Here is a 16,365-nt window from a genome sequence, read left to right as displayed (position 1 = left end):
GTGGCTCATAAATTGGTAAGGTATGCGACGCGACGCACCTAATCCACAAATCCTAAATTATAATCTTAAAATAATCCATTTTATTTATACTCAAAATAAGATTTACAGTTTATGATTTTAAGACAGATAGTCACGTAGCGAACATGTTCGCGGTGGCCTCATGATGCTGATGCTTGAAGCGATATAAAACTTCGATGTTCGCGATTCTCAAATAAACGAGGCATTCGCTTTATATGTGTTCACCGAATATCGCTTCGAAATTCTGTGGAAATGTTCCAAAAACGCAAAAACCACGAGCCAAGAGCTTACCTCGTGTTCGACGATGTGTGCTTCTAAGGTTAATGTGAACTTTTTCGAACATTGTAAAAAGCGAACTAGATGCGAAGCTCGCTTCGTCCGAGCAGAGATAAGTTTTACCCCTAAATGTTCGCAGCGATTGTGTCAAACTCATCGATTGCATATGGTATGCTTGAGAAGGTGCTTCGTGAAGCTTCGAACAGCAATCAATTCATTTTTCGAAATTTTCCTGCCCTGAATGGGCCCCTACGAAGCAATGCTAAACCTGATACAATTACGTATCCACGTTAAAAAGTAGACAGCACGTAGTGTCTTACGGATAGATAATTTATATTAGTAATTTTACGGGGCCCTTAAAATACTGGACCTTGTTTCAAAATTCTTGCACTGATAGCATACCGAATAATCAAATCTTTGATCTCCTGGGTTTTACACTGTCAGTTTTTCAAGCACAGGTATATGTAATTGAGACCTGTGCCAGAAGGTATTTGCTTAGTCACTTGGTCAGATAGGCGTAAGAGATCTGGGTCCATGTAATTTCGAGTCCAAACTCGTCTATGGCTGTCGATAAGTTCTGATAGACCTGGTAAGCAAAAGAAAGTTGACTTAGATGTGGGTGCTAAGGCACATGGTATATTTTTATTTTATTATTTTATTGGCTTACACAGAATAGATAAAATTTTCTAACATACTCCAAAATCCATCCTCTCGCATATATGATAGAGGATTAGCCTTCATAATTTTGGTACAGACACTGTAAATAACAAAATTCGTAGTCTAAATATGCGAGTCTGTAGTCTGTTTATGAAGCATAATATATCTGAAATGCTAACAATACTTATAAAAGAATGACTTCAAAAATGGTCTTTTAACTTGTTACTACGTGCCATCTGATAGAAGTTCATAGAAGTTGATAGAAAAGCAACTCTTGATTCGAAAGCCATTAACCTTCGATAGACAATGTATTTGCTGCTACGTAATTAATTTGCGAAAAAATCCTTCGTGCTAGTAAACATGTTTAATTCAAAATAATAAAAAAGCCAAACATTCGAAAGAATTTTGTACTAATTAACGTGTACGCCGTTTCCCATTTAATCGTTCGAAACCTCACGATTCGTGCAACGGGACGCGCCGTCGTCTATCAACCGCCCACCCGTCCTCACCGCTATCTCGGAAGTGACCCAACCAGCGTCGTTCGAGAAAAGCATCGAACCGCGTCCAATTTTCTCCGCCCGAGAAGGCTTTATTACAATATCTCGCTTCGCGTGTTTGAGCACATCAGAATAGAGCACGGCAAAAGCAGTGCAATTCCCACCGTCAAAGATTTTCTCCCACGGCGAGCAGCGACCGGTAAAAGGAAAGCTTTTTGCCTTCGTACACTAATCACTGACTGCTGGAATTGCCGCATGTTTATTTGCGCAAGAAACAGTTAGAATGGTTCAGCGGGATTTATGTAAGGCAGCGGGAACAAACGAACCGGGAAACGTCATAACGACACTCGGCGATTGTTGATGCAGTCTTTTCTGGGGAGATGGGCGCTGGATTAGCCATTCCCGGGTGGCGCTATAGAGCATTAATAGTTAATTTATTTTTTCTTATGTTTGAATCTTTCCATACATACGCTGGTAGCGAGTCTCGGGGAACTAGAAATAGCTGTGCAATTGGGATCTGCCGTAAGAAACGCTCCAAGAAACAGTAAGGCGGAACGAAGGCAGAACAAATGATTAGTCCCAAATGATAATAGGTGGAAAGTCATTTCCCATGACGTAGTTCCGGAACCTTCAACATCGCCACCATCATTGTTGTGTTACAACCTAAACTGTACAGTTGTGCATACCCAAGAAAAGATTCTCTCAATTAAACGTACTGATTTCAAGACAAACCTTCACTCACTGTCTAGGTCGACGGCGCAGCAGAATCACATGCTCCGTCTTGGGGTCTCTTTGCGGACAAGCAAGTACTTTTTTCCGATTCGTTGAGTACTCAGTGAATCATAGTGCCGCTGGTCGGTGCTGCCGCCACAAACCCAATCCGGCTAATATCTGCTGGGTATGCTCGTACGCATATAAGTGGGGGAGGGGGGCGTTTCTCTCCGAGTATTAGAGACAGGAAGAGACAAATCTTACGTTCGAGTGAGACTTCGGATCGCGGGGCACACCCGCACAGATGTGACCAATGAGTGGACACTTTCAAGCGTGAAAATCTTCACGCAAGGCTGACTCATCTCGCGGAATTGATTCGATTGTCAGCGAACAGCGCGGTTTTTATCCGGTGAGCAGTCATGGATGAAGCGGATGACTATGCCCGGACTCCAAGGCAGCTTCCAGATCGGTTGAGCGCTGAATCATGTCAGGTCGGTTCTGGTTTGCTACAATCGGAGGCATGTATATGTTGTCGGATGCGACTATATCGAATGAATTGTTGATCGATTATGTGAAGACAAAGCTTTGGAACTAGCATTATTGTATGAAAGAAGGGGTTTCAGCTTTGCAGTCGATTCTGAGCATATTTACAAGAATTTAATCAAAACAATGTATGATATTAGAACGGTACCAAAATTCACTACTAGAATACTAGAACTTTCCACTATGTGGTTCCGTATTGTCAGAAGAGTATCGTGAAAAATTTAAGGTTCACATATCCAATGGAATCTTTGAATTTTTACGCTTCATGATTGACAGTTTCATAAGGGCCAGGGGTTAACGTCTAAAATTCGCGATGTGAAACAATTTCTTTGATTTTCAATAATTTTTTTTTAATAGGAACCCCGTATTCTTCCTATAATTCAAGATGGATGTTAAACCAAGTTTTATATTTAGGGAAAAGGTAGAATACGGCCCCTCCTAAGTAGTTATTTTTATATAATGTATTTTCATTAGACTGTTTCAATTTTTGACTTTTAGCTCCGCCAGGCTTTACTGATTCCTTTTATGGCCCTTAGTAATTGTGCAAATTTTGGTACTGATCGGTTGTGTCTACGGACCCTCCAAAAATTCCAAAGTGTATATGGAAATTAGTATCCCGGATAGAATTATTACTGTTTCAATATTGTTCGATGCCAAGTTCTTACAGTAGATTTACAATAAAATTTCATGTAACAATAAATTTCACTGTTCTGCAAAAAACTGATACAGTGCATTCACATTAAATTTTACTGTTTTCGAGAAAAAATGTATGGAGAAAAAATGATTTTTTTAATGTAAAGATACATAACCACCCCCCTTTTTCACTGTAAAAGTCTATTTTACATTGAAATTTACTGTAAAAACGTTAAAGTTTATTGTTTTTGTATTGTAGGCTAACACTAAAACTTACTGTAAATTATTGTAAAATTACTGTACTGTCACAGTGAAAATCATGGTTTTGTTACTGTACATTTCTATTCGGGATGGAAATCGGTTAAAATTAAAAATAAATTCTTAAAAAATCACCTCATCAATCAATTCATGAGAAAACTATATATTTCTAAAGGTATTCTTCTACTGAACACATTCGTGGAACATTGTAAGTTTGTGAAAATTCGCTGAGAAAAGTTATTAACTAAAGAAGCAGCATGGCTTCAAAACAAGTGGATTTTATTATCAATCATAGCAGCCCTGTTTGAATAGCTCCATCGTTATACAAGTGTAAACTAGGCTTACCACGCACCGCTCCCGTATGGCAGATGCAGTTATTCAAACAGGGTTGCTATGATTAAAAATAAAATCCACTTGTTTTGAAGCCATGCTGCTTCTTTAGTTAATAACATTTCTCAGCGAATTTTCACAAACTTACAATGTTCCACGAATGTGTTCAGTAGAAGAATACCTTTAGAAATATACAGTTTTCTTATGAATTGATTGATGAGGTGATTTTTTAAGAATTTATTTTTAACTTTAACCGATTTCCATACTAATTTCCATATACACTTTGGAATTTTTGGAGGGTCCGTAGACACAACCGATCAGTACCAAAATTTGCACAATTACTAAGGGCCATAAAAGGAATCAGTAAAGCCTGGCGGAGCTAAAAGTCAAAAATTGAAACAGTCTAATTTTCATGTATTTTATATAATGTATTTTCATGTAAATGTCTGGGGAATCAATTGAAGATGGTTAGAAGGGCCATACGAAACTTGTGTATCCGTTTTACCTCAATTTTTCTCAACTCAAGTGTGAAGGTTAATATTCAACTACACTTCAGAAATAGACTGAGAATGTATTGAAAAAGCATCCAAAAAGCGACTTTATTCAATAGCGTGATAGAACGCTAAGTGCTGTTATCGAAAATGTGCACTCCTTATGTAAAAATGTCTGGGGAATCTATTGTATGTATTTAAAATGATTTCAAAGTACGCTATCATGCTTGTTTTGCGGCAATTCCCCTTTTTGCTAGCGGTTATTATTATTACTGGCTATATAACTTAGAAGAAAACTGAAGTCGGGTTATCATAATTAGAATTTCTTATGCAAAAAAGTCCAAAAATTCTATAGAAGATAGTAGGATTATCTACATTTACTGACCTGGGACCCTAACCATAATTCAATTTAGAGTTCCTAGTAAGAGTAGGAAAAGGTGGTATAGCCAGTTTGCTTATAGCCTTCGTGAAAACAAGGGTCAAAGTTAGCGTGGGGTACATTTGTACCCCAGTGTACGGTTGCCGTTAGTGTTTCGTCAGGTTTCGTGCTGTCAGTGGAAATGTGATTCGTGACAATATCAGTTTGAATACTGGTTGTTTTACTACGTAAGTAACAATTAGTATTATATATTCGTTTTTAATTATTTATTCAATTAATTTTTGAAGTAGAAAAAAAGTTCTTGTTTTTGCTGATTTTTATTGTTGTATTGTTTATTTTTAATAGTTTTTCAAAATAATGACTCGCAAGTATAATTTGCGCACAGTATCTGCTGTAACAGTAACATTGCGTGTTACAAATGTATTACTGATAATAAATATTTTTTGATTTCAATTTCCACCCCAATTAGTGGCATTTTCCAAAACCGGATTTTTAAACTTTCACTCTTCCAAATAATTGCCCTTTTTCAAAAAATTCGAAATTTAATTTTATGCAGTTTCTAGACCATTCTTTCAACTTTTAGAATCATTTGATATTTTTCAAATCGGTTGAAAATTCGCAAAGTTATAGTAATTTTTGTGAAAAAAGTTAAAACCGCGATTTTTTCACTTTATATTTTGTTCAAGCCAATTTATGTATCATTGATTCAATAAATGCTGTACTTTCACTCGCACATCTTTTTTCGCAATTAAAAAACGAAGAAAATGATGTATTATACATTTCATTTGTTTGCATTTTTACCTGCCAAAAAATGTGATCAAACGCAAGGGGTACATTTGTACCCCAGTGCAACGTTCTAGGGTGGAAAACGCAAGTGCAACGTTCTAGGGTTAACTTTACTCAACATCTCGGAAGCAGGCCTAATGCCGCTGATACAAAGTAGTGTTTCTTTTGTAAAAGGCCCAAAGAAACGAGTGAAGATAGATAGAATGACCTTCGGAACATGTGAACCCGTTTTATCTCAATTTTTGCCAAACTCAAGAGAGAAATTAAGCATGGCAATATATTTCGGAAAGAGTCTGCATACCGTTGATCAATAGTTGTAGGTCCTGAAAATCGAATGCAGATAGTCAGAATGTCCGCATGAAATTATGAACCCGTTTTACCGCATAATCTTCCTATAATTCAATATTGAGGTTAAACCAGGTTTTACATACAGGGGAGCGGTAGAATACAGCTCCTCCAAAGTAGTTATTTTTATGCAAAAAGTCCGGGAAATCAATTGAAGATACCATACTTCATGTAAGGCATGTGGCCTCATGCACAAAGAAATTGGTCTTGTCCAAAATTTTCCCACTTGGGAATTTTGCACAATTGAAGATAGTTTGGTCCTTCCACACGATACTTTTGCATCCGTTTTATCCCAAATCTTCTCAACTCAAGTGTGAAGTTAAATCTGGCCCCTAGGTTGAATGCGACTGATAAAATGTATTTATTCTTATTAAAACCTGTTTTAATATGAATGGTGCAATTGTGCCTTTCTCATTTGTCCAAACTACGATTCCATGGCTGGTTATCTTTAATATAATGGTGGAAATGTATATTACATATTCAGCACGATTTGGCATACAATACATACAATGTCTGGCAGGACTAAAATATGCCAGTCGCGCACGTAGTTTCGTGGGTCTTAACCCTTGCTGTGTTACGCGAATCTCTGACACATTGAACATTTGTTTGTTCGCAAATCGTGGGATTCAAATGATGGTCATATACCTAAAACCCATTTCGGGGTTCGCTCTATGCGATTATAAGCTAACGTGTTTGGTATCCTCTAGTTGCTGTACAAGTGCTGATAATGAAATATGTAGTGCTGTAATCGAGTATGGTTAGAGTAGCGCAAATTAATCTTCATCATAAACGTACAGCAACTATGAATCTATCCCGCCTTGTGCAGGATGGAAAAGCTTCCATAGCTTTGGTTTAAGAACCGTATTTTCATAAAGGAAACTTCTATGTTGGAAAGCTACTTAACCTCGTCTTCGTAGCTTTCAACAAAAATGGCATGACAAATCCACGTGAAATGCCTCGTGTATACAGGGATGTAATGCACCTCAGATCAAATAAAGAGAAGAATAAAAAACGCTCTTTGCACTTTTCATGCAAAACCACCGCTCTTCCTTTTCACAATAAACCTCTTCACTCCCCAGACACGAAAACACGCTCAATGTAAAGTGTCTTTAATAATATATAATAATAATCTTCACTCCGATGTGTGTTTCTCCCATACGTGCATTCTACTCCATGGCTGCACACCTCAAAGAGAAGAAATAAAGAGAGTCATTAGTGTGAATCTTGGTCCCACGCGCAAGCAACCAAAAAACGTTTTTGAAACTTTCTTCCGATCAATCTTTTTCTGAATTGTAGTTTGAGTCGCCTTCCTATCTGCTTGCCCGTGAGGGGAAGCACAAAAAAGTGGCTCTTCAAGGTGACTCTTTCGCGAAATTGTATAGCTCTTGGTGCACAGATCTTTCTCTGTTTCGATTTTCAATTTCCTCTTTGTGCGGTCGTTCTGCATATCGCAGTGTTTTTGTGCTGCTCTATTTTTCATCGATGTATTTCGCTCTTTGTGCACATATTGTGTGCAAATAACAAGTCTGTGCGCATAAATACTTGCAAACAGTGCTATTGACGCATGTCTTATATCCGACCTAACAACTCGCGATATTTGTGGTGTCGCGGTAAATATGACTGTTTATTTGTTTATTTGTTGTACCGTCACCAACAGACCCCTTGGCCCCAATGGTGGTTACTTAAACTAATTACATTTCAGAATACGAATTATTTTAGTTTTTATCGAATTCCTTGTCAGGTTGAAGTCAAACGCCGTCGCCACACTGTTAAACACACGCTGGAGTCCGGTAACAGCGCCCTGGCGCCCATAGTTAGTTCTCCTGAATGGGACTCGCAGAAGAGAGTTATTGCGCAGAGCTCGAACGCGAGCTTGAAGATCGAGGCGTCCGAGGATTGTAGGGCAATCCACCCTGGCAGACAGTAAGTCCGAGACGAACAGGGCTCGAGAGCAGTCCCTCCGGATGCTTAGAGTATCGAGCTGTATTAACTGACAACGGTTTTCGTAGCTCGGCAGCTGAAATCTGTTTTGCCAAGGAAGATGTCGGAGTGCAAAGCGTATGAACCGGCGTTGGACGGCCTCGATTCTGTCGACACCGTTCTGGTAGTAAGGGTTCCAAACAGCAGAACAATATTCCAGTGTTGAGCGAACCAGCGCACAATAGAGAGATTTTAAACAGTATACGTCCTTAAAGTTTTTCGCTATTCGGAAGATGAACCCAAGCTGTCTTGAAGCCTTATCCACAATGGATGATGTATGTGGTTTGAACGTTAGTGCCGAATCCATGATGACTCCGAGATCCTTGACGTTAGAGTGTCTTGGAATACTCGAGTCGAAGAGATGGTAGTTAAACTGAATCGGATGGCGTTTCCGCGTGAACGTAACGATTGAGCATTTGCTCGGGTTTAAAACCATTCTGTTTAGATCACACCACGTACTAAAGCTGTCCAATTCCCTCTGAAGAAGCTCGGCATCGGTTTTATCCCGTATTTGTTGAAAAATTTTCATGTCGTCGGCAAAAGAAAGGCGGGGTCCTTGTAATTTGATGTTGACGTCATTAAAGTAGAGGAGGAATATCACTGGACCGAGATGGCTTCCTTGTGGGATGCCGGATGTAGCGAAGAATGGTGTAGATAGACAGTCCTTAATGCTGATTTGAAGTTGCCTTCCATCGAGGTAGGAACGAAACCAGCGCAGAAGTTGTCCATGAATACCGAGTTTGTCCAGCTTCGCTATTGCGATATCATGATTGATTTTGTCGAAGGCCGCAGATAGATCCATGTAAATAGCATCGGTTTGCAATCCGTCAGCGAATCCATCCATTGCATATGTTGTGAACGAGAGCAGGTTAGTCGTTGTCGATCGTTTAGGCATAAATCCGTGTTGATCGTCTGCAATGTAGTGTTTGCAGTGAAAGAAAAGAGGGTCTAAGACAACCAGCTCGAATAGTTTTGATACTGCACTTAAACGCGAGATTCCTCGATAATTGTCAATGTTCGATTTGTTTCCTTTTTTGTGAACTGGAAACATGTGCGCTGCTTTCCAGCAGGAAGGGAATGTTCCAGTATTGAGTGATAGCACAAAGACTCGCCGAAGTGGTTCAAGAAGCCCGCTGATGCACTTTTTGACAAAAATCGAAGGAACGCCATCTGGACCCGGGGAACTAGATGCTTTCAGCTTGGAATTTGCTGCAAGAATGGCAGCATTATCGACACAAATTCGGTTGATGGTTCGTCCTAGAGAAGGAGTTAGATTTGAAGCGGCAGCGACTTGTTGTGGGGAAAGGTTCTCGTCGGAAAAAACGCTTGAAAATTTATCGGAAAACAATTGGCAAATTTCCTTAGCGTCGGTGCCTAAAACTCCATTTAATGACATACAAGATGGTAACCCGGATTCTTTTCGCTGCTCGTTCACATATTTCCAAAACGACTTGGGCTTGGATTTCAGTTGACGTTCGACGTTTCGCTGATATCTAAAAAAGGCACGTCTGCTTTGCTGTTTGTATTCGTGGTTGAGTTGAAAGTAGTGGTTTCGTAATGCAAGTGTCTTATGCTTCGAGAACTTTTTAAATGCGGCTCGTTTGGCAGTTTTTAATCGTCTAAGCACTGTTGATTGCCAGGGAGGGTGTTGATTTGTGCTGACTGTTCGTTTTGGCACATGACGGTCGATTAGGTAGTTAAGAATATTAGAAAACGTCATCGCTGCTTCGTTCGCGTCATCATTGTTAAGATTTTCGTCCCAGTGTATATCCAACAGCGTGCTAACGATGCTGTCGTAGTCAGCGTTTTTAAAATCGTAGACGATAGAGCTTGAGACGTCTTCAAAACTCACTCCTAGGTTACCAGCGAGTACAAGATGTAGTGGGGGATGATGGCGCACATGCTGAACTAAAGGTGTCGGAGCGGCGCAGCAGTACGGAGCGTAGTCCCGGGCACTTACAAAGCAGAGGTCCAATGTACGTCCGTTCTCGTTGATGATATTATTAATTTGCCGAAGAGTTGCGCTACTGTAGTTGTCCAAGATACAACTGGCATTGTTGATAAGCACAGATTTTTCGATATCCAATCGTAGAAATCCATTACTTGCTGGGCACCAGGTCAAGCCAGGTAAGTTAAAGTCGCCCAGTATAACAATATCATCAGATGGGGCAGCGATCGAGGTGATGAAAGAAACGGAGGAAAGATGTACATCGATCAGGCTGTAATCACGAATTCGGTCAGGTGGAAAATACACGACACACAGGAAGAGATTGCGATCGGCAAGTTTCACTGATATCCACACTTGCTCGGAGCTCTCCCACCGCTCATCGTTGATCACTCGGGCTTTTATACCATGGCGAACGGCGATGAGTACACCACCACCTGATGTCTTGCGGCTGTTGAGGGCATTGCGATCACAGCGGAAGACATCAAATGTTGAACCAAACACCTGCTGAGACAGAGTACGGTTGTTGAGCCACGTCTCGGTTAAGGCGATGACGTCATAACAGCAGCCCGTGGTCGCGAGCAAATAGCTGTCCGTTGATGAATTTAAGCCACCAACATTCTGGTAGTAAATCTCGATGTTATTGGATGACGGATCAGGTTCTGCAGAGGGCGAATCAACTGCATCGCGCTCCAGAATGCAGCGATCATCATCGGCGACAGAAATAGTTGACATCTCGTCACAAGATGTTAGAGCAAAAGGCAAATTACTGGAAGCGAAGAATACATCAGCGCTTGAAGTGTTCGGATCAGATGTATACTTGCCATTTGTGGCGGGTTGGAAGACCCTTTCACCCATCCCACACACAGGACCGGGACGACTGATGATCGCTGGCTGCAATTGCTCGACTGTGGCGGGGGGCTCGAGGGCTTCCATAGTGCCAACTGCGGTGCGTCCCAGTATGCGTTGAACCCCGATGGAGCGATGCGGAGAGCAGGAACGGGACGGTAGTAGCTTACGGCGAGTGTTGGACGATGAACTAGAAGCGTGAATCGGTTTAACCGTTGTATCGTTACAATTTGTATAATACTTGCCGAGAAAGGCGGCTTGGAAGACCCCTTCTCCACCCACACATACAGGACCGGGACGACTGCTGAACGCTGGCTGCAAGGGCTCGACTGTAGCGGGGGGATCGAGGGCTTCCATTGTACCAACTGCATTGCGTCCCAGTATGCGATCAGCGTCGACACTCCTTCACAATGGCGGTGTAGCTTGGTATAGTGGCATTGCCAATCGTTGCGGAGTCCTCTGTAGGGTTGATGGGCCGGGTTGACTTAGCGGAATACATGCGGCTTCCGAAGGCGTAGGAAAATTAGTCGGTGGGCACCAAATGTTCTGGGTACGGCTATCCTCAAATTCCCTGAACAATATGCCTTGCGGCCATGTGTCAGGGTTAAGAGCTGCTTCACGGTACTTTGGGTGAACTCCAACTTTGAAAGATATGAAGTTCAGAGTACTGACGTCTATGCCTTTTTTAACAAGCGGAATGACCTTTATTTCCTCGTTGCAGTTTAGCCCTTCTTTGGACATTTTTTCGACTGTCTCCTTGCTAACGCTGGGATGAAAGCGGGAAAGATACATCCAGAGCAACGGAGTGGGAGGAGGAACCGTGAGAATGTTGCTATTATCGACTAGCTTTCGACCGCCGACAAGAATACTGCTCGGATCAGGACCATCCTCGCGACGACGTTTCTGAGGTGGTCGAGATGTACCGGAATTTGGCCGGACTGGAGTGGCTGTTGAAACCTTTCTGGCGAGGTGCGAAATTTGCTGGTTATTTTTTGATAACTCTGCCTTTAGTTCAGCACAGACGTCATCCGTTTTCCCAGCGATAGCAGCGATAACACATCCAAGCGAGGAAACGGTGTCGCGAAAGCGAGCAAACTTCATCAACTTGACACATTCATTGCACATCCAAAATAAATTTGGATTTTCGGCAAGTTTTTTCAAGAACGGCTTGTTGAGTTGTTTACCGCACTGCATATGCACCACATTTTTGCAAAATCCCATGCACTCGATAAAGTCATCGTCCGATTTGACGGTTTTCGCGCAGTGATCGCATGCACTTGTCATAATGCCGATTTTCTACCCGCCCTAGATCCGACTTTTCGTTTTCGTCTCACTGTGCGCCAAGTTATGGTGGGAAATACTTTCCTCTACTCGCGTGCAGATGGCGAAATGAGCGCGTGAATTTTTTGTGGGTAATTACACACAGGTCCGGTGATGTAAACAATCTCGATTTTCACTGGACTTTTTCACGACACAAAACAAAATTTGTAGAAAACACTTTAAAACTTCACAATACCAAGGGCGCAAACAAAATTTAAGATCGACTGATACGATAAACGACGATTAAACGGCACAAATCACGTCAAATATTAAAAAAATAACTGGAGCGATCAACACAAACAACTAATCTACGACTGAAACAAGAAATAATGCCTATTGTTCGGCATATTTGCCGCATAATGAACCATCTCCTTCTTATGATTTCAAAAGGGTTGTATTACACTTTGGCGAAATTGATTTCCCCTCATAATCGGCAGTAATGCAAATGTCCACCACATAATTTGGGGCACCTCAGATATCAATTTGAGAGGCACCGAATTAGTGGTATGCTTAAGTAGTACAAATCGGCAAATTCTTAATGCAGGAAACCGCCCAACAATTGCACGAGATGGCAGAGAAGAGGTGTTAGATGTAACTCTCTGCTCTGCCCTAAGTGCTGAGAACTGAAACTGAAGGATATGCTATTGTTCCTAACCTAGTATTGTAAAGAGCTATAGTTTCATTTCGGGGGTGTCGTCGTTCTGTTATCGCAATATCCTCTCGGGGGTGTTGATATTCGCCCAATGCTTCAATAAAAATTCTAAACCACTCCGGGGATTGGAAGATTAATTCCTGCTATTGTAGCACCTGCAGATCGTTCAGCATCCCTCCGGAAGTGCAGTATGATCTGTCTTAATTGTTATGTGTCGTTATTTTCTTTACCCCTAACCTTTTTTTTTATAATTGCCCGCCACACTCCACCACATCAAAGAACTCATTCAAGAGCCCCCTGGTAGTGGACGCAACTTGTCTCAACACATGAACAACGGCAACAAAACAAACAAAACAAATAAAAAAACTGAGCTGAGACAGACACTTATGTCTATCCGATGTGCAATTAAGTTACGATAATTCATAACACTCCGAGCTCTCAATCGAAGCAGTTCGTTTTCTGGTGCCGTGCATAAAGTGAATAAGAATAGATATTGTCAGTGAAGGTCAACCATTGTTTGAGGTAGTCTTTGTTCGCCGGTGCCCAGGCTGGTGAAGTGAATACCAGAATAGCCGGACACGCCGCTATATAAGCTAAGTATTTTTTTCTTTCATTTCCCTTTCCCCGATCGGTCTCTACTTCTTCCCTTTCCCCTGAATATAAGTTTCATCTCTCGTTTACACCACGTGTTATCCTCGTACCTAAATAGCCGAGGGCGAAGTAACATTGGATGGGAATGATATTCCCATGGATTTACCGGATAAACCCGAAATTACTCCCTCCCCAGTCCTCCCCGTATTAAAACATACCCGAGCAAACGGAAAGTCCATAATTCCCCCATGCTCATGGGGCTTGACATGGGTGTTTGAAATGGGTTCAACCCATGAAAACACCATCACCATGGTCCGGTATATCCCATATAAAATACCATATGTTGGTGTATTTATGGGTTATTGAGACCATTTTATGGTATCTTGATGGTTGGGAATTTTGGCACGGACCATGTTTATGGTCTTTTCAAGGGGCTGTGTGGTGTTCGAACCCATGAGTATTTGCTCGGGTACCCAGCCAGTTCAAATGGACCCTGGGTGGTGTATTTCCGGCCCAACACGAAATCGCCCAATATTCTAGAGATCTCACGGGAGCTGACTGCTAGCTACCCGTCCGTAGCTCAGATAACACGTGTCCGAGCTAATAAGATACGCGTTATAGTAAATGACCTCGACCAGGCAAACCAGATTGCTCACAGCGAACATTTTACGAAGCAATTCAGGGTGTATGTGCCTTGTAGGGCAGTGGAGATCGATGGGGTCGTCGCCGAACCGGGTCTGAAGTGCGAAGACCTGTTGAAGTACGGGGTTGGCTGCAAAGACTTTTGCATTGCTTCCATCTACATTCCTCCTAGAGCCTCGGTAGGGCACCGAACGCTTTGTAATATCACGGAATCCTTACCGGCACCGCGGCTAGTTCTGGGAGACTTTAACTCGCACGGTACGGTATGGGGCTGTCTTCATGATGATAATAGATCAACATTAATCCAAGATCTTTGCGACAATTTCAACATGACCATCTTAAACACGGGAGAAATGACGCGGATTCCTACACCACCAGCACGCGCAAACGCGTTGGATTTATCGCTTTGCTCGACATCGCTACAGTTAGATTGCAGGTGGAAGGTGATGCCTGATCCCCACGGTAGCGATCACTTGCCTATCGTGATTTCAATTGCTAAAGGTTCAAGACCATCGGAAACAATCAATGTCTCGTATGACCTCACACGGAACATTGATTGGAAGAGTTACGCGACCGCGATATCCGTTAAAATCGAATCCACTCAAGAACTTCCTCCGGAGGAAGAGTACAGGTTTTTGGCTGGCTTGATTCTTGAATCAAGCTCAGACTAAACCAGTACCCAGCGCGAATACCCATGGACGGTCTCCCGCCCTGTGGTGGGATAAAGAGTGCTCAGAGCTGTACGCGGAAAAGTCCACTCCATATAAGGCCTTCCGGGAAGACGGGTTACTCGCTAGCTATCAACAGTACGCGTCGTTAGAAAGGCGGATGAAGAGTCTAATGAAAGTCAACAAACGCAGTTATTGGCGCCGGTTCGTCGACGGGATAACGAAAGAAACAGCGATGAGCACTCTTTGGGGTATGGCTCGACGCATGCGTAACCGAAACAGTACCAACGAGAACGTGGAATATTCAAACCGTTGGATATTCGGTTTCGCCAAGAAGATCTGTCCGGACTCTGTCCCGGTACAGAAAACGTGCCGCTCCGCGTCTCCTCACGATACCGCGAACGAAACACATTTTTCAATGGTGGAGTTCTCACTTGCTCTCTTGTCATGCAACAATAACGCCCCAGGGTTAGACAGAATCAAATTCAACTTGCTGAAGAATCTGCCTGACACTGCAAAAAGGCGCTTGTTGAATTTATTTAACAAGTTTCTTGAGGGTAACATTGCCCCTCATGACTGGAGGCAAGTGAAGGCCATTCAAAAACCAGGAAAATCAGCCTCCGACCACAACTCGTATCGGCCGATTGCAATGCCTCCCTGTATTCGGAAGTTGTTCGAGAAAATGATCTTGTTTCGCCTCGACAATTGGGTTGAAGCAAATGGCTTACTGTCAGATGCACAATTTGGTTTCCGCAAAGGAAAAGAGACGAACGATTGCCTTGCGTTGCTTTCTACAGAAATCCAAATGGCCTATGCTAACAAAGAGCAGATGGCATCAGTCTTCTTGGATATTAAGGGGGCTTTTGACTCAGTTTCTATCAACATTTTGTCAGACAAGCTGCACCAGCATGGTCTTTCACCAATTTTAAATAACTTTTTGCTAAACCTGTTGTCTGAAAAGCACATGCACTTTTCGCATGGCGATTTAACAACATCACGATTTAGCTACATGGGTCTTCCCCAGGGCTCATGTCTAAGTCCCCTGCTCTACAATTTCTACATGAATGACATTGACGAATGTCTTGTCAATTCATGCACGCTAAGGCAACTTGCTGAAGACGGGGTGGTTTCTGTTACAGGATTCAAAGCTGCCGACTGGCAAGGACCATTACAAAATACCTTGGACAATTTGTCTGCTTGGGCTCTTCAGCTGGGTATCGAGTTCTTCACGGAGAAAACTGAGCTGGTGGTCTTTTCTAGGAAGGGTGAGCCGGCGCAACTCCAGCTTCTATTAATGGGTGCAACGATCAATCAGGTTTTCACATTTAAATATCTCGGGGTCTCGTTCGACTCTAAAGGTACCTGGGGATGTCACATTAGGTATCTGAAATAGAAATGCCAACAAAGGATCAATTTTCTCCGAACAATAACTGGAACATGGTGGGGTGCTCACCCAGGAGACCTGATCAGGTTATACCAAACAACGATATTGTCGGTGATGGAGTACGGGTGTTTCTGTTTCCGCTCCGCTGCGAACATACCCTTCATCAAACTGGAGAAAATCCAGTATCGTTGCTTGCGCATTGCCTTGGGTTGCATGCACTTGACCCATACGATGAGTTTCGAAGTGCTGGCTGGCGTTCTTCCGCTAAAAAATCGATTTTGGGAACTCTCATATCGATTGCTCATCCGATGCGACATTCTGAACCCGTTGGTGATTGAAAACTTCGAGAGGCTCGTCGAGCCTAATTCTCAAACCCGATTTATGGCCTTGTACTTCGACTACATGGCACA

The 16,365-nt window shown here is 42.3% G+C and overlaps 2 protein-coding genes across 3 annotated transcripts in view; both read right to left on the bottom strand.

Annotated features, from left to right (window-relative positions):
• The window catches only part of LOC131681919 (protein gustavus), a 645,798-nt gene that overhangs the window by 288,037 nt on the left and 341,396 nt on the right, over positions 1 to 16,365 (bottom strand). The gene's annotated exons all lie outside the window — the stretch shown is intronic.
• Positions 10,610 to 12,320, bottom strand: LOC131681921 (uncharacterized). Its single transcript, XM_058963021.1, has 2 exons — positions 10,940 to 12,320; positions 10,610 to 10,888 (listed from the first exon to the last, which is right to left on the bottom strand). The coding sequence occupies exon 1, from the start codon at positions 11,980 to 11,982 to the stop codon at positions 11,104 to 11,106; it is 879 nt and encodes a 292-aa protein (XP_058819004.1). The 5' UTR covers positions 11,983 to 12,320; the 3' UTR covers positions 10,610 to 10,888; positions 10,940 to 11,103.

This window comes from Topomyia yanbarensis, chromosome 2 (genome assembly GCF_030247195.1).
Source record: "Topomyia yanbarensis strain Yona2022 chromosome 2, ASM3024719v1, whole genome shotgun sequence".
NCBI classification, from domain to species: Eukaryota; Metazoa; Arthropoda; class Insecta; order Diptera; family Culicidae; genus Topomyia; species Topomyia yanbarensis.
The sequence above is the reverse complement of the archived record's forward strand: the minus strand, read 5'-3'. Positions and strand labels throughout refer to the sequence as shown.

Excerpts from the sequence above, each read along its gene's own strand:
- LOC131681921 (XM_058963021.1), bottom strand. The coding sequence starts at position 11,982 with ATGACAAGTGCATGCGATCACTGCGCGAAAACCGTCAAATCGGACGAT.